Raw genomic sequence first — 17,619 nt, forward strand, 5'->3', positions numbered from 1 at the left:
CCTCTTTCTGCTCCTACATAAGCTAATATTGGCTGATTTATTCTAATTTACTTTATTTTAGACACTAAATATTGATTCTTACTTGGTGTAGGATACAAAATTATCTGCATAACAGATTCAGTACTCTCTGGTTTGTAATTAGGTTTTATAATTTATGGAAAGAGTCCTTTTCACACCACTCACTGAGTAAGAGCTCTGGCACCATATAATATGCAACATACTTTTGTTTCCCACTTGCAACTGCTTATAAGCATTTGTGCTGTAACTTATCTATTTGTGTTATAAATGATCAAAACCAGGAGGATCATAAGAAATAATAAATTATAATTTTTACTAAGTCCATTAGACTGATTTTCAAGCACAAATAAACACAAATAGTTTCAGTCAGCTATTTATTTTCCTTGAAATAAACATTTTTTAAGAGAATGATAACAAGTAGTGAAAACATATGGACTTTACATAGAAAGGACAAGGCAAGGTTAATTTTAAGACTGGAGTTGAACCTTTTAGAATCTGAAGGGAAAAAGCATCCTTGAGTGAAAGAGTAATTTGTATTTTAAAGTCTATTCAAGACAAATGAAAACATACCTTATATAAGGAGAATAAGAAAGAGTTCCACATCTTAAAAAAACAAGAAAATCATAGAGTTCTTTTAACTTGTTAAGGCTTTTGATTAAACTAGAAGTTCAAGTTCATTCTTACTCATAATTATCTTCAGACACGAATATTGAGAAGATTGGCAGTGGAAACTCTAACACTTCAGAGTGTACTTTTCACACATTTAATCAGCTATTTGCTTGCCTCCCAGGTCCCACCAGCAGTTTATCCTGAAGCCTTCCCTACTAAATTATCACTGCTGGTATTACAGCTCAGAATTCATTCTCCTTGAGAGCAATTTCTTCTGGGTTTACCAAACCAGACACAATTTGTAGTTAACAGTCATTTAAAAGGCATTAGTATTATTTTTGTACCCACTTGTTCTCTCTCTATCATTTAGCTTCAATGCTCCCCTGTACTTAACATAGTTAGAGGTGTAAAGTCCCATGAGAAAAGAAGTGCATGCTACTTTTTGTATCTTCACACATCACGTTGTGCTGTGCATGCACAGGAGCTTAATAAATGTTTAATGTAGACAATTTGGCACCTATATTCCACAAAGCTTGCTGCCATTTCAAAGGCATTTCATCATCTTATGGTGTAGCAGGAAGCTAAATGTCAGAGCAGAAAGAGCACGAATTATTTTAGTCCAACAGCCCTGGGCACAAGTCCTTATTTCCCCTCTTAACTGACTTTACAGGTCAGATCAAAGTGCTTAATCTTTTGAAACTCAGCTTCCTCATCTGGCAATAATAAGTACTTACAGAGGGTTATTGTAGAGATTAAGCATAAGGTCATAATAATAATTAACATTTACTGAGCCATTGCTGTATAGTTTACAAACATTATGTAATCTTCTCAAAAATAAAGTAGGCATTATTACTATCATACCATTTTAAAACAAGGAAATCAAGACACAGTCAAAGACACAGAAAAATTAAGTAATTTTCTCCACTTACATAGGTAGGTAGTTATTGCAGGGTTTGGATCTGGACCCCAGAACCATCCATCCACCAAACCTGCTCATGATTCTTAACCATCAAGGTACACTGCCTCCTTTCTTTTAAAGTATGTGTCCTCAGAAGGCAGTTTGAATTAGTTACTATTATGACAACTATAATGATAAGAGTCCCATACATTCCCCCAAACCGAAGGCATCTAGTCCCAGTGTCCCTAACACTTGATCATTGAGATTCTGCTTAAACATGCCAGCTGGTCATCCCTTGTTCATATGGTTCACGAGATTAGCACATTTCTTATTTGAAGCTGAAACTTGCCTTCAAGTAAATTTACTAGTTTTACTCCATGGAACTGTATAGAATAATCAAATCCAAAATCCATATACTATTTTAGCTTTTCATGTATTTAAGAATAGCTTTCACACATCACATTTCGATTTTCTTATTTTTTTTCATTTCCTTATTAAACATCAAGGATTTATTCAACTACCATCTCATTTCTGTCAGGCTTTGGTCTCTGGGAAAATTTTTCCTTGTTCACACTCCCATTTGCCAATAATCTCTTAAAACTATTGAATCAAAATGAATACAACTATTCAACTTAACTATAGAATAAGTGATGTAGAATTTGGGGAGACTATTACATGTATTGTTTCACAAGCTGTTTATGTTAACCTAAGCTAAGTTTAAATTTTTTTGTAGTGCTAGCACAGTATGCTTTTCTGATTCATATTTCACTTAGAGTCAGTCATCAAGTAAAGGATAAAAACTGTTTATTTGGTTTCCCCTATCCTGTGCAACTGTTTTTTCTAATCTAAATACAAGAGTGAATTGACATTTTATTAATTTTTATTAACTTCTTTGTACATGCAAAGCATGATGGAAAAGCCCCGTGAAAAACACAAAATTGTAGGCTCTACTTTTCCAGTGAACCATACTCCACTGGGAGGAAACTGGAAAAGGCAAGTGAGAAGGACAACTAAAGAAAGCAGGGGGTGGGGAGTGGGGGCAGGGTGCAAAGGACACAGAGCGTGGGCCAAAGGTGGAAGAGATCAGAATTAAGAAAAACACAGTGGATAACTCACTTGAACCCAATGTATGAAATATGATATGTCAAGATCATTGTAATGTTTTGAGCAACCAATAAAAAAAAAAAAAAACGAAAAACACTGTGGATTATTTAAGAGCTGTTAGCAGATCAGCAGGAGGCTCTGTTAACTGTCTGTCAAAGTCATCATGTTATTAGATCCCATTCCCCTACAATTTAAATTAGTCTGTTTTTTTCTCATGTTAGCTACCATCCCAGATGTATGTCGTTCACAAATTTGAATGATCTTCTTTGAACTGACCCAAGGCCCATGTTTGCTATTTAACTGGATCCTGGTGCACCACATTTTAGTCTAAATCTAAAAAAGTTTACCTAGAATATAATTTATTATCCAAAAAATAGTGAGTAATAAGGGTGGGCAATGGGCAAAGCTGACTGCTATGTTTTTTTTTTTTTTTTTTTACACTTAAGTTCCAGTGGCTTCTTCCAGAAATTTACATGACAGGATAAATAAATAAAAAATAGAAACTAATCACACACAAGAACTCTCTAGAAGTTCAGACTGTGTTCAGGAGAATTAAAAATTTGGTGACAAGAATAAAGTAGTCAAATCTCTAGCTCAATTTCTAGAAAATTAATACCACTATTGTTTTTTCCTACATTCCACCCATTTTATTGTACCAATATGAGTTTCACCTCAGAGTCTGCAGATTTAATTAACGACCAGAGTTCATCACTCTTAGAAGTCACTGAGCATCAGCAAAATAATTTCTACATCTAAAATAGGTGATTTTCCCCTGTAAGTTCTAGCAATACTGAGAACTGCACAACCTGAAAATGTTTTCTCCAAACATATGACTTAAAAATAAAATATTAAAGTCCTAACTGGCCTCATTAAAATATGAAAATTCCTATGTAGCATGAGAGAAGCTGAACCTCACATTTGGATTCTAAGGCCAATATGGTTGAGAGCAGAGAGTACTTCATCGTATAGAATGTCCAAGACTCCAACAAAGCAGGATCCTTATAGTTCTATTCCTCAGTTTGGGTATAGGTTAGAAGCGAGCGCGCGCACACACACACACACACACGCAACATCTACTAGCATAGGAAGAGAAACTCTTTATACAAGCTTTGATAAGAAAATAATGATTGCCCTTTAAGAGTTTTGAAGTTAAAATTTATACCACTTATTGAGTATACCACTTGGCAAAGAAATTAATGCAAATATGGATTGCAATACTCCTGGTATACCTGCATAAAAAATGGAAAATTTCTCTTCGTTGAAAAGATTTCAAACTTCACAGGCAAATCTTTAATGAAAATAATTGGGTGAGAAACAAAAAGTACAAAACACATGAAGAAACACTACATCAGAAGCAAGAATACAGCAGCACAATCAAAGGCAGACTTAAATCCTCTGGAAATTCAGATAATAGAGAAATATAATAAAGATTATAGTATAAGTATGTTTAAAATTCTCAAAGACATAAAAAGGGATTCAAAAGTATAAGAAAAGAATAATAACTAAGGAAAAAAATGAACCAAAAGACTTGAAAAAGAAAAATTCCAGAAACTAAAATTAAAATAATTGAAATTTCTTAAAAAGTCAGTGGGTAAGGTAAAGGAGTAGGCAAAGCTGAGGAGATAACTGATAAACTAAAGGATAAATATGAAAAGGTGCAAAAGGCATAGCAGTGATAGATGAAGAGATGGAGATACAAAAAAAAAGTGAAGAAACAGGAAAGATAAAGACCAATATATATCAAGCAGAAAGTATAGAAGAAAAGAAAAAAGAGAATAGTTAAAAAGCAATGTTGAATAAATGAAATCATATTTATACTCAGACACAGTGTTCTGAAACCATGTACCACAAGAAAAAATGGATCTTAAAGGGAAAGGGTATCTTATAAGAAATTAGAGTGGGAAAAAGCAGTATTTTCCGATGGATTGCAACTGATTGCAATCAGACTTCTCAAAAGCAAACTTAGAGGCCCTCAAAGTAATGGAAAACTTCCTTTACAGTACTTAAAGAAAACTTACAATTCTATACCCAACTCACCTAAAAGCAATAATGTCAAAACCCTTCTCAGACCAAGATTGAGTTTGCTACTGATATTCTTGTTCTAAGCCAAGTATGAAGTATGCCCTTCGAGAAGAAAAGAAACAAACATATAAGAAAGGAATAAAATGCAAGAAGCAAAACTAATTTGAGTATAGATAAAAATGTTGCATTGTGGATATATTTTGAATTAGAGAATCCTAAGTCCCAAATAGTTGTTCACATCCTTCTTTCTGATGTCTCTTTAAGATATCATTTTTACCTTCCTCCATCATAGTTTCAACAAATAGAAGTTCATTCGTCTATCTATGTAAAAAAAGGACAAATTTACAATTTATGAATGAAAAATTGAGGAACATTCAACCCAATGTATGGGATACCCAAAGGAAGAGAAAGATAATGTCCCTTAGATGTGTACTCCCTCTGGTAACAGCATACTTTTACAAATTAAAAGTTTACAAGATGAATGGCAGTAGGCCTCTATGACACAAGCTTTTCTATTTGAACCATTCTAAGGAGGATACGGCATGATTTCTATGATATCAAAAAAAATCAGTTACTGGGGAAGGATATAAAGGAGATTTACTTTTCATTATATACTCTTCATTTTAAATTTTATAATGTGCACATATACTGTTTATTCAAAATATTAATTATGTCTTCAGTTATTTTAGAAAAAAATAAAAATATATAAAGTGATTTTATTCAGTTTGCTTAGAATAAAAAATAACAAGGAGATATGAATTCTAGGAATTCAAAGACCTAATACAAATTATAAAAAGGTGATATAGTGAGAAAATTATCAATATTTTTAAAGAAAAAGTAATTTTCTTTTGCCAAATTTTCAAATGTTTCCACTTGTCCTCTTTCCTTGGAGACCTTCTCTAACAGTTTGAAAAAAAATTTTTTTTTTTTCCCTTACACAGCTCCATGATGTGTCCACATTTTCAGTGTTAATTAGATAAACGTTACAATAAAGAGTCTGAAAAATTTCCCCATCATAGTTGTTATCCATTATACATGACTGATACATAGAAAGGGTGAGTAAGATTTTTTTCTAATTAATCTGAAGAACCTGGAAGAATGACTTTGAGATTTAACCCTGAGAACTTCTAACTACTTTTTAAAAATTTCTATAAAACATTAATTTTTAAAAGATTTGCATTGGAACTAAAATATCACAACACATTTTGTGGTGGATATTTCTGATTTCTTTTTTTACTGTTTTATTGGTACATAATAATTATACATAATAATGGTATTCAACATATTCACGCATGAAGATAGCATAATTTAATGAATTTCTTTTCCCAGTATTTCCCTTTGTCCTCCCCTTGGTGGTCCCCCAACCCCCCTCATCTCCATCCTCTACCCTACTGTTCTCCTTTCTATTTTTGTAAGATACTTTTCCCCATTTTTTCTCTGTAGCTTTCATACATAAAAGAAAACATATGACCCTTGATTTTCTCAGTCTGCCTTATCTCACTTAACATGATTTCTTTCCAGTTCCATCTGCTTTCCTACAAATGACATAATTTCATTCTTCTTTATGGCTAAAAGAAATTCCATTGTATCTATATCTGCATGTTCTCTATCCACTCATTTGTTGACAGACACCTCGGCTGGTTTTATTATTTGACTACTGTGTTGCCACAAACATGGATAAGCTATGTATCCCTGTGTTACGTTGACTTTAATTCTTTAGGATACATACTGGGGAGAGCATAGCTGGGTCATATGGTGGTTCCATTCCTAATCTTTTGAGTAATCCCCATACTGATTTCCAAAGTGGCTCTACTCATTGATATTCCCAGCAGATTAGGACACAGAAAGTTAGGAAAACTACTGATAGATGTCACTGATAAACTTTTTAACAAAATATTAGCAAATCAAATTCAAAAACACATTGCAAAAATAATACACCATGATCAAGTTGGTTTCATTTCATGGAAGCAAGTATAGTTCAATATATGCAAATCAATAAATGCTATGGATCACATAAATAGAATAAGAACAAAAATCACATGATAATTTTCAATACATGCAGAAAAGATCTTGGAAAAAATTTCACACCCATTCATGATAAAAATACTGGAAAAAATAGGGATGAAAGAAACTTACCTCAACTTCATAAAGGTTACATAAATGATAAACCCAAAGTCAAGATCATACTGAATGGGGAAATATCAAAGCATTCACTCTAAAATCAGGAACAAGACAAAGATGTCCACTCTTACCTCTCCTATTCAATATAGTACTTGAAATTTCAGCCAGAGCAAATAGGCAAAAGAAGGAATTACATGGAATTAAGAAATAAGTCCAATTATCAATGTTTGTAGATAACATGGTTCTATACTTAGAATATTCCAAAATCTCCATAGGAAGACTTCTAGCAAAGTTAGCTTGACACAAAATCAACATCTCAAAACTAGTAGCTTTTCTATACACCAATAATGAAATAATGAAACTTTTGACAAAATAAATCAGGAAAATAATTCCATTTCCAAAACCTAAAAAAAAGAATATATCTAATCAAATATGTGAAAGATCTCTACAATGAAAATTACAGAACACTGAAAAAAAATCAAAGGAAAGATCTCCTTTGTTCATGGATGTGGAGATCAATATTGTTAAAATAAACACATTACCAAAAATAATATAAAGATTCAGTGCAATCCCCATCAAAATACCAATGATATTCTTTACAGTTCTAGAAAAGTGTTTAAAAATTAATATGGAAAAAAAGACCAGTATAGGCCAAGCAATCCTTAGTAAAACAGTACTTTTTAAGTCAATATGAAGGACATACATTTCTGAATTAAATATTTTAAACCTTAAAGTGTATTAAAATTGTACTTAAAGCTGGTTATAAATAAATCAAGAACACTACAATCATTTGTAAGAATAACAATTCTAACTTTTATAACTCAAGGATAGCCCAAATCCTCAAAAAGTTCTATATTTAAAATTTAACTTAAGAATTTATGATATAGTTATATTCAATGTCATTTATCAAGGACTTACAAAGCCCTACACATCACACTGTCTGCCTAGCTTACTTCATTTAATCTCCAAAACACTCCTATGTGGTTGATATTAATATCCTCTTCACCTTTATACATGTGAAAATTAAGGTGAAAAAAGTGAGTAACATGAAAAGATGAAACAGGTATTGAGCAATAATCTAAAAATCAGGTTGCTGTCTCTGACTTCAACATTTATGTTCCTGACCAGTATGTTAAATGCTTCAGGGAACACCAGAGTTTGGCATAATATTAAATAATTTAAGTCTAATTTAAAAGAATTTAAGGATCACCAAATACAGAGAAGATAAGTACTAATATGCAGGGTAAGGTCAAAAAGCCCTTGGTAATACTCCATTTTATATATCACATTTTCTTTATCCACTCATCTATTGAAGGGCAAGTAGGTTGGTTCCATAGCTCAGCTATTGTGAACTGTGCTGGTACAAACATTGATGTGGTTGATTTTAGATATTTTAATATAGACCGAGGAATGAAATAACTGGGCCATATTGTGGTTCCATTACTAATTTTTTGAGAAATCCTGAAACTATTATCCAGAGTAGTTGTGCTAATTTGCAGTACCACCAAAAATGTATGAGTGTCCCTTTCCCCCACATTCTCATTAATACCTTTTATTATTTGCATTCCTGATAATTTCTATTCTGACTGGGGTGAGATAAAAATCTCAATGTAGTTTTGATGTGCATTTCCCTTGTATTACTCAGCCATCAGGGAGAATGAAATTATGGCATTTGCCAGTAAATGGAGGGAACTGAAGACTATATTATTAAGTGAAATAAGCCAAACCCAGAAAGTCAAAGGTGAAATGTTTTCTCTGATATGCTTAAGTTAGTCCAAAATAAGGGAAAAAAGAAAAGAAAAGCAGGATGGGGGTGCAGAATTCCATCAAAACAGAAGAAAGAAGGGACTTGAGGAGGAGGAGGGACAGAACAATCAAAGAACAATGGAATGAATCTGACCTAACTTTCCCATGTAATATATGAATATAAAACACTGACTGTCACCATTATGTATATCCACAAGGCATCAATTAAAAAAAATAACTGTAAGTAAATAACAGGAAGATCAGTAGTATAGAGGGAAGGGAACAGGGGGAGGGAAGAAGGGAGGACAAGGGGAAGTACTAGGAATTGAATTAGAGCAAATTATATTCCATGCCTTTATAATTAAGTCAAATGAATCTTTATGTTATGTATAACTAAAAAGAGCCAGTACGAAAAAGCACTTTTTTAAAAAGCCTTTAGTGTCAAAAAAAAAAATGTCTGAGATAATCAACTTGAAAAGAGTAGAAGCTGGGCTGGGGTTGTGGCCCAGTGGTAGAGCACTTGCCTGGCATGTGTGAGGCACTGGGTTCCATCCTCAGCACCACATAAAAATAAATAATAAATAAATAAATAAAGGTATTGTGTTCATCTATAACCAAAAAAATTTAAAACAGAGAGAGTGAAAGTTTGTTGTGGCTTATGCTTTCAGAGGTTCCAGTCCATGTTCAATTGATTCTATTGCTTTGAGGCCTTTGATGAAGCAGCGTATCATGGCAGTGGGCACATGGTAGAGTAAAATTGCTCACCATGATGGTTCAAAAATGAAAAAGAGGGGCCCAGGGACCCAACACCTACTTGTAGGGCTCACCTCTAATGCCTAAACATCCTTCTACCAGGCCCACATCTTAAAGGTTTCACTACCTCCCAGTAAATCGTGCCATGGACTGGGGACCAAGTCTTCCATATAAAGGCCTTTGGGAGAAATTCTTGATCCAAACTGACACTTGCCAACATTTTTTTTTTTGTGTGTGTGCGGTGCTAGGGATTGAACCAGGGCCTTGGGCATGTTAGGCAAGCACTCTATCAACCGAGCTATATCCCTAGCCCCTGACAAAGCAAGGAAGTGAAACCCTTTGCAATGCTGATGTAAATATAAAATGGTATGAAAAGAAGCATAGCAGTCCCTTAAAATATTAAACACAGAATTATATATGACCCAGAAATTGCACTTATGAGTATATAACTGACAAAAAGTAAAAGCAGGGACACAGACATTTAATGTGTGTTACAACTTGGAGAACATCAAAGACATTGTACTAAGTAAAATAAGCCAGTCACAAAAGGTCAAATAATATATAATACTTCCTATAGCCAGAAGTATACATAAAGTATAAGGGTGGTTGCCAGAGTTGACAGATGTATGAAGTAAGGAATTAAGTGTTTAATGGGTACAGAGATTCAACTGCAGAATGCAGAAAAGTTCTAGAGATGAAAGATAGTGATGGTAACACATTAATGTGAATGTAGTTAATACTGCTAAATCATATGCTTTAAAATGGTTTAAATGGTAAATTCTGTATTATTATATTTACCGCAATTCTTAAAAACAAAAAAATTACATCAATGAATTAGTTTTCTTAAAAAAAAAAATTTGAAAAATTCAAAAGACAGCTACAAGGTAAAAAGGCAAATAAAAGACTGGAAGAAACTTTAAAAAATAAAAATAAAAAAGCCTTTAGTTAGAGTGTTTTTGTTTCCTTTAAGTTTTTTCCATCCCTAATATTAAGAGTGTCTTTGGGATCTAAACCTATAATTCATACAAAATTGATTCATACACATCCATCCATCAAATGTCATTTAATCATTTTATCATTAGAGTCCAATTTTAAAATTGGGTTGGTCTCAGAAAGTATGAATACAGGTTTATTCCTAGGCAGATTAACAGATACCCCCATCAAAAGCTACCAAATAAACTGCTCTATCTCTTTCTTTTTTCGTTTTTTAAAAATTTTTATTATTAGCTGTTCAAAACATTACATAGTTCTTGACAAATCATATTTCATACATTTGATTCAAGTGGGTTATGAACTCCCCATTTTTACCCTGTATACAGACTGCAGAATCACATCGGTTACACATCCACTTTTTTACATACTGCCATACTAGTGTCTTGTTGTGTTCTATCTCTTTCTGTGAGAAATTTAGATCCAGACAAGTGACTTTAACAGACAGTGAAGGACCAGAATCAGAGGTTTCTCCATCCTGAATTTTCTTTGTTTAATGTTTTTTAATATATATATGACGTTTGTGTTGGTTAAACAAGAACAGAAATAAATTTAAAATAATACTTTAAAAAGATATTCCTGTTGGTTAAGCAGGGTTACTGAAGTTTTTGTTTCATTTTTAAATTATATTTATCATGTTATCTCAAATACTTTACTCATATTCTATTGTTCTCCCATGAAAAAGGAATAGAATTTAACTGAGTCATTTTAGTGACAATAAAAGGTATTCTGTATCAGAAATGTTTTGAGAATTTTGTCTTACTTCTGAATTTGTTTTCCCATGTAAAATCTCCTATGTAAATTAATGCAAGTTTTGAAAAATATGTATTACTAGGAATGGAACCACTATATGACCCAGCTACACTACTCCTCAGTATTTATCCTAATGAGTTAAGTAAGCATACTATTAAAAAAATAAATACATGTCTTAAAGAAAGCTATATATGATGCAATTAAATCAATATGTACATTCCATGATGAAAAAATGTGCAGTCCAACTATATCAGGAACCATAACAGTTTGCTATTAATGAATATTAACTATATATGTCACTAGCAAAAATCCATATTTTAAGTAAAAAGAGATTTTAACTACTTGTAAAATATATATATATTATATATATACACACACACACACACAACTTGTAATGTACACACACACATATACACACACACACACATGCACAATATTTTTAAATCAACCTGTGTCAATCCATTTGGAGTTATTTTTGAAGCAAAGCAACACTCTTATATGCCTCATCCTTCATTTTGCTATTTTGCAACTACATTTATTAAGGTACAAAAGCATTTAGGAAACAACTTAAATTTATGTTAACAATTCAATAAAAATTATTAAAATTATTTGATCTGTGTCTAAGAAACTCATTATTTTATATACAAGGGAAAAAAGAAGCCATTTGTCACCAAAATGTGTGATCTCTTCTTTGATATTTCAGAATTTTTTTGTGGGGGGGGGCTTTACCCTTTGATACCAATTTCTTCCCAGTTATAATCATTTTATTTTTATTAAAATGAGTTGTTGTTTAGAGGGAACTGTCAACTCTTTTAGTATTATGCCTTAAATTATTTCTGAAAGATTCACTTTTAGCATAAAACAACTTTGCATATTAATAAGATCATCAGAAACATGTTTGCTGAGTTTTAGCAACTGTGTAATAAATATGGAATGGCAGTGATAGAGTTGTTAAATTTCAGCACATAGATTACTAATGCATTTTACTGAGTAATCCAGAAAATAATCACCCTACTAAATCCATGTTAAATACCTGATGGAATATTAGGATGTTTAATTAAATATAAAGTTATGTGGGTGATTTTGTACAGTGGTTAAGAAAGAAGTCCATGAAATATTAATTCCATTCACCATAAAGCACACACTTATCTCTTGTGAAGTTATTAAGTTAATTCAACTATTTCTGCTAATATATATATATGGCCAAAATAAACTAAATAATAAGGGGAGAGAATGCAGAGGAGACCTTTTTTACTAAAATAACAAGAATTGGTAAATGTCATAAACATTAAGATAGTTAAAGAAAAAAAAAAACAGGGAAATCCTGTTATTTCATCCCCAGTGATTCTATTACAAAGGTGCAAATGGTTGGCCTCTGAGACTACAAATTAATCTCCTTTATAGGTTATCAGACAGCATTCCTGCAGACCAAAGTAGGCCCTTCCTACACTTGCAAATTTTGACAATCTTAAAGCTTTTCTTACTTTGTGAGGAAAAATTGCCACAGTTTTCACTGTTAAAGACAACAGGATTATCCTGTAGTTGAAAATTTGGGCATAATAAAAATCACAGACCTGATAGAGGATGACAGGATGACGAATTTATGGATGAACAGCATGGCATAGGATAAAATGGAAGATGAAGAAAGAGAGGAGTAAGACACTGGACTAGGAACGAGTTCCAGATTAGAAATATAGGATCCATAATGCAACACCTTATGTAAGTTACCTTACCTCTCTGTACCATATTTCCTCATCTGCTATACAAGAACAGAACCATATGACCCTGAAGATTCTTTAAACTAACCTTCAAGGAAGTCCAGCAAATATGGAAGCTACTGCACCATTTTTTAATCCTCATCACTTAGTTATTCATTCATTTGCACCTTTATTTATTCACAAGTATTTACTGAACACTGCTAAGGTATGAGCCTTACACTGTGCCTCAAGGATACAAAAGTGAACAGTGAGCACCTTGTACACTCTCAAATTCAATGCCTAGAAATGGAAATAAGATGAGGAGCCAGAGAGACACAATAGTGAAGGTGGGTGAATATTTAGTATGAAGGGCATTATCTATTATGTGTAAAAATGCAATGGTGAACATCAAAAGAGTTTTTTTTTTCCTTCCACATGGGGTAATATGATCAAATTTTTGTTCTTATATTCTGTGGGAATTGGAAGGAGAGAGACAAATCTGAGATCCCTGAACTGCTGTAGTAGTGAAAAAAAAATTTAAATTACTGTGAACCCAATATTTTTATATATAAATGGAAATCATAGCTACGTTGGAAGAGAGTGGTGAAGAGTAAGGTGAAATATAGAGGGCACAAACACTGAGAAGTTAAGTAATTTACCCAAGGTCACAAAACAAGTAAACAGTAGAATTAGACTTTGAGCCCACATCTGTTCTTCTCAAAGCCCTGGGCTGCTACAGACAGCTACTTAGAGTCAATGTGGGGATTGTATTCACATAAAGTTCAATTATAATTAAACAGAGAGAGCTGAATATTCTGGTGGGTTATTTTTACACCCATCTTAAATATTACATTGCTAAAATTAATTTTACACCATTCCAGATTTTTACAATTTCATCATATGATTTATTTTCTAGTGGGAGAATTATACTGTAGGATTGGGCATGGCTATTACTCATCCAAGATTTTCAAGACGGCCTTTATTCAAAATTCCACACCATTTTCCTCACACCATTAAAAGGTTCTAACAAAGCCAGTAGGTCATTATCCAGACTCTATATTAGAGTGGTACAATTTTGAGAATGTACTCAGAAAACTTGGTTTGCTAAGTGTAAATATACAGAAGTTCAAAGTGTACTTTGATATGTGTGGGTATGGGATATTGGTAGAAATTCTGGGATAGAAATATTGGAAGGCAATTGCATTAGAGGTATCTAATTTTGGTTTATGGTAAAGTCTATAATTAATTATAAAAATATGAATTTTAACATGTTAGCAAACTATATAGTGATTCACATGCATAATAAGTTTGGGGAACCCTTGATTAAGGAAATGATACCCTTAAAAAGGATACTACACATTAAAGGTAGTCACTAGGCATTTTCATATTGGGGATGAGAAATTAATCACTGAAGTTCAAAAATGTCACTTAGAGGTACTTGGAGAGAGAGATGATCTAGTGATATAAGACCCTTTGTGATTTACTTTTGTGCATAGGGGTAGTATCTCTTCCATAGAATTTTCACTTCCCAAGTAGAGCGGAACGTTTTCTGTCTCATATTTCAGTCAGTTTGTGTTTTTATTAAATCAGATGACTGCAGGTAGAATAGAGGCAGAGCATGTGCTACATCTATTGCTGTAAGATTTATGAAAAGCAATATGACATGATAACTGTCAATCACCAATTGTGGCAGATTTCTTTTAGGGAGACTAATAAGACTCTCTGAATATATCTGCTACTTGAACTACTTAACCAATGGCAACCAAAATATAACTGGCACAATTTTAATTAGGAGCTAATACTCACATTTTTAAAATCTCACATTTTAAAATCTGATGAAGCATGTTACTTTGTTCTCATAAGCTAATGATAGTCTATATATTATTTTAAAAATAATTTTTAAAGTTTCTAATATTGGTTTCTATAAGAAAGAGTGAGTTCAAAATGCCTTCCTTGAATGAGGAATAATTAGGGAAAAGAAAACTCTAAATATTTTCTAAATAAACAAAAATTAAAGAATACTGAATGGGCCAGATAAAAAATTTATTAAAAATGTTCAAATGAGATGTAGAAGGCAGAGTGCCCTAGAAACAGATTTGACCATAAGCTTGAACTCTATGCTTTAAAAAAAAAACCCATAGTTCAGTAAAAATGAGCTCACAGTGAGTAATAAGAATTATTAAGCCATGAAATCTCGAGCAATCCCACACATCCTTCTGAAAAAGTTCAATATGCGTCTAGTTAAAATAGCTGCAAAACCTCCTTAGCGTGACTTTGGGGAATCGCCCAGTGAATATGCATCATTGAAACTTCCCACCTCTTTCCTCCTAGCACTTCCTTATTAATAGCTCCATGCTTTGAGAGCCCACTTTAAACCTGAAACATTATTTTCCTCATGGATTACTTTATGCTTTAGTGTAAAAATTCATTTTCTAGAAGATGAAATGATATTCTTACCCGTTTCACAGCTGGACCCAGTGAAGCCTTGTGGGCAGGCACACACATTTGCAGCAATACAGGCTCCTCCATTTCTACAGCCATCTTTGCAAAATGCTTAAATAATTTAGATACATGAATAAAGACTGTAAGTCAGGTACATGATTTTAGCATGTTAGAAGTATTTCAATAATCTCGAAGTCCAACTTCTTTCATTTTCTTAGAGGTGTGGATGTCAAATTACATAAGCTATTATAATTTCTAATATTTTTAATATTATAATACTAATATTTTCCATCCATGTAAGAAATTTCAACACAATTTGTAAAACTACTATTTCCAATGTGAAAGATATTTACCAGTAAAAAAAAATAGTGAAACTCCTTTTAACAAAACAGTAACTTACACAATAAGAAGCACATTAAAATTCAGATTCAATCTCATTGTAACAATTCCATTTGAAAATAAGCCTAAAAAATGGCAGCTCTCCTAGATACTGAGCCAGGGAAATAGGAGGGGATTTGGATCTCATAGGGCTGTGACCATTCTAAACATAAACCAAAGTGCCAGAATATTAGGCAGATACCCCATCCTTTGAAAAGTTCTAAGCCAGTCCTGGTGGCTTAGAATTTCTCAGTAGTAAGAAGAACTCATTATAGTGATCTTTGGGGAGGGTCTGACATTTCTCAGGTAAGGATAGGTCAGAATATAGGATTAAGGGCAAAGACATTGTAAAGACTGATGTATTAAAATGAGTTTGAGAATAAAGGGAAACTTTTTTTCTGGGAGTAGGAAAAGGAGCTAAGATCTGAATCCTGGTATGGGTCATCTTTTGGGATGTGTTGCCTTCAAAGAAGTTCAGGGGGAAAAAAAGAGAGCGAAAAAACCAGGAAAACAAGGCAGGTAGGAAAAATAACAACAAAAAAGTGATTAAAAACCAAGATGGGAGAGACTGAGTTCCCCTCAAAGCTTCTGTTTCCACTTAAGTTTATACTCTTGGCTCTTTAAGACTCAGAGACTGCTTTCTCAGATTGACAGTATCTTATGAATGAACTAGATCAGGTTGTTTCAGGCATTGAGGCTGAAGTTTTGTCTAGTTTTTTAGCATGTGCTTCTTCTAGTTAGCTAGGATATGGTTTCTTAGGGTAATGGAATGTAGAAATCGGAAATTCTGGTGCTAAGTTAAAGGAATGAACACAAAGAAGCCATGTGCCTCTGTTGGTCCTCAATCCTAAATCTGTCTCCATTCTGGGGGGAAAAATACCTGGCTCATCAAGGATTCACAAATGGATTTAAAATATAAACCTCATAAATAAAAAATAATACATATGCCAGACCATGTGCACATTTTCTTTGAAGTAATTTGCAAGGTCGCATCCTATTGGTGAAACACAGAACTCAATGATTCAGATTCTACATCTAAACTACTTATATCTCAGCTTTTCTCCATTTCCAACAGAGATATAGGAACTTGGGAGTCTTTATTCAAGCAATTTTTAGGAGAATATTGAGATTGTCTAAAGTTCTCCTTCCTTCAAATATACGAATTATATCTGCATCTGCTTATAATATCAAGAGTTCTTTATGTTATAAACTTTACTCTTCATATCAAAAAGACATCAGAATCAGTAGGAAGTAAGAGAAAGAAGATTTGGGGCTCACAGATGAAATCTTAATCCTCAACAAACTCTCAGAAGATCCAAATTTTGAAGCAAGCCCTCTGGGATAAGTTAGACTCTGTATAGTTTTTCTAAGCAAATCCTAGTGGTTTTTGGACCCCAAAGGGGGTAGACCTTCTTTGAATGATCAACACTAAAGATTTCCACAGAGTTTTATAAACCCAGGGTAATGTTTTGGAGCACCGACATCTGGCTCCAATTTATTGCACACCAGGCCTTAAGACCTATGCTTATGAGCCACCGCATTAATATTATTCCTTGATCTTTCCTACCTCCAGAGAGGGAGACTATGAACCACACACAAGTCCCTCGGTTATTATGTAAGGCATCCAGAACATTGACGGTAAGGGAGAGGGGAAGGGAAAGATGCTGTATTACACAAAATGGAAGAGGATCTGGCATTCAACCCTTTTACCTTTGCATGTGGTGCCATTCCCTGTATATCCAGGCTTGCAAACACAGTTGTGTCCTCCTACAGTGTTGAAGCATAAAGCATTTTCATCACAGTTGTGCTGATTTGTGACACACTCATCATGTTCTAAAATGAGGAATAAAATGTTGTTACCCAAAGATATATTTTCAAAGATACTATATTTTAAACTGTACCTACATTTTGTTTATATAATGAGAATTATATAAATAATATATAATATATATAATAAAAAAGACCTCAGATTTTGAAGTAGTACTCTGAGTGTACACATCATTTACATTTCCACAAACATTAAATACAAAAGAATTTGTAGAACAGGCCCACCAACAGTAGAAAAGAAGGAGACTGGGACAAGGATGG

General features: G+C 33.2%; 1 protein-coding gene across 1 annotated transcript in view; it reads right to left on the reverse strand.

Annotated features, from left to right (window-relative positions):
- Positions 1-17,619, reverse strand: part of Nell2 (neural EGFL like 2) — a 377,837-nt gene that overhangs the window by 84,139 nt on the left and 276,079 nt on the right. Inside the window, exons 15-16 of the mRNA XM_046435982.2 lie at positions 17,242-17,364; positions 15,169-15,264 (exon numbers count right to left, since the gene is read on the reverse strand). Of these exons, the coding sequence (XP_046291938.1) occupies positions 15,169-15,264; positions 17,242-17,364 (219 nt within the window). The remainder of the gene's footprint in view (positions 1-15,168; positions 15,265-17,241; positions 17,365-17,619) is intronic.

This window comes from Marmota monax, unplaced genomic scaffold (assembly GCF_021218885.2).
Source record: "Marmota monax isolate L192 unplaced genomic scaffold, Marmota_monax_Labrador192_F-V1.1 WCK01_AAM20220418_F8-fsc00012, whole genome shotgun sequence".
Lineage (NCBI taxonomy): Eukaryota > Metazoa > Chordata > Mammalia > Rodentia > Sciuridae > Marmota > Marmota monax.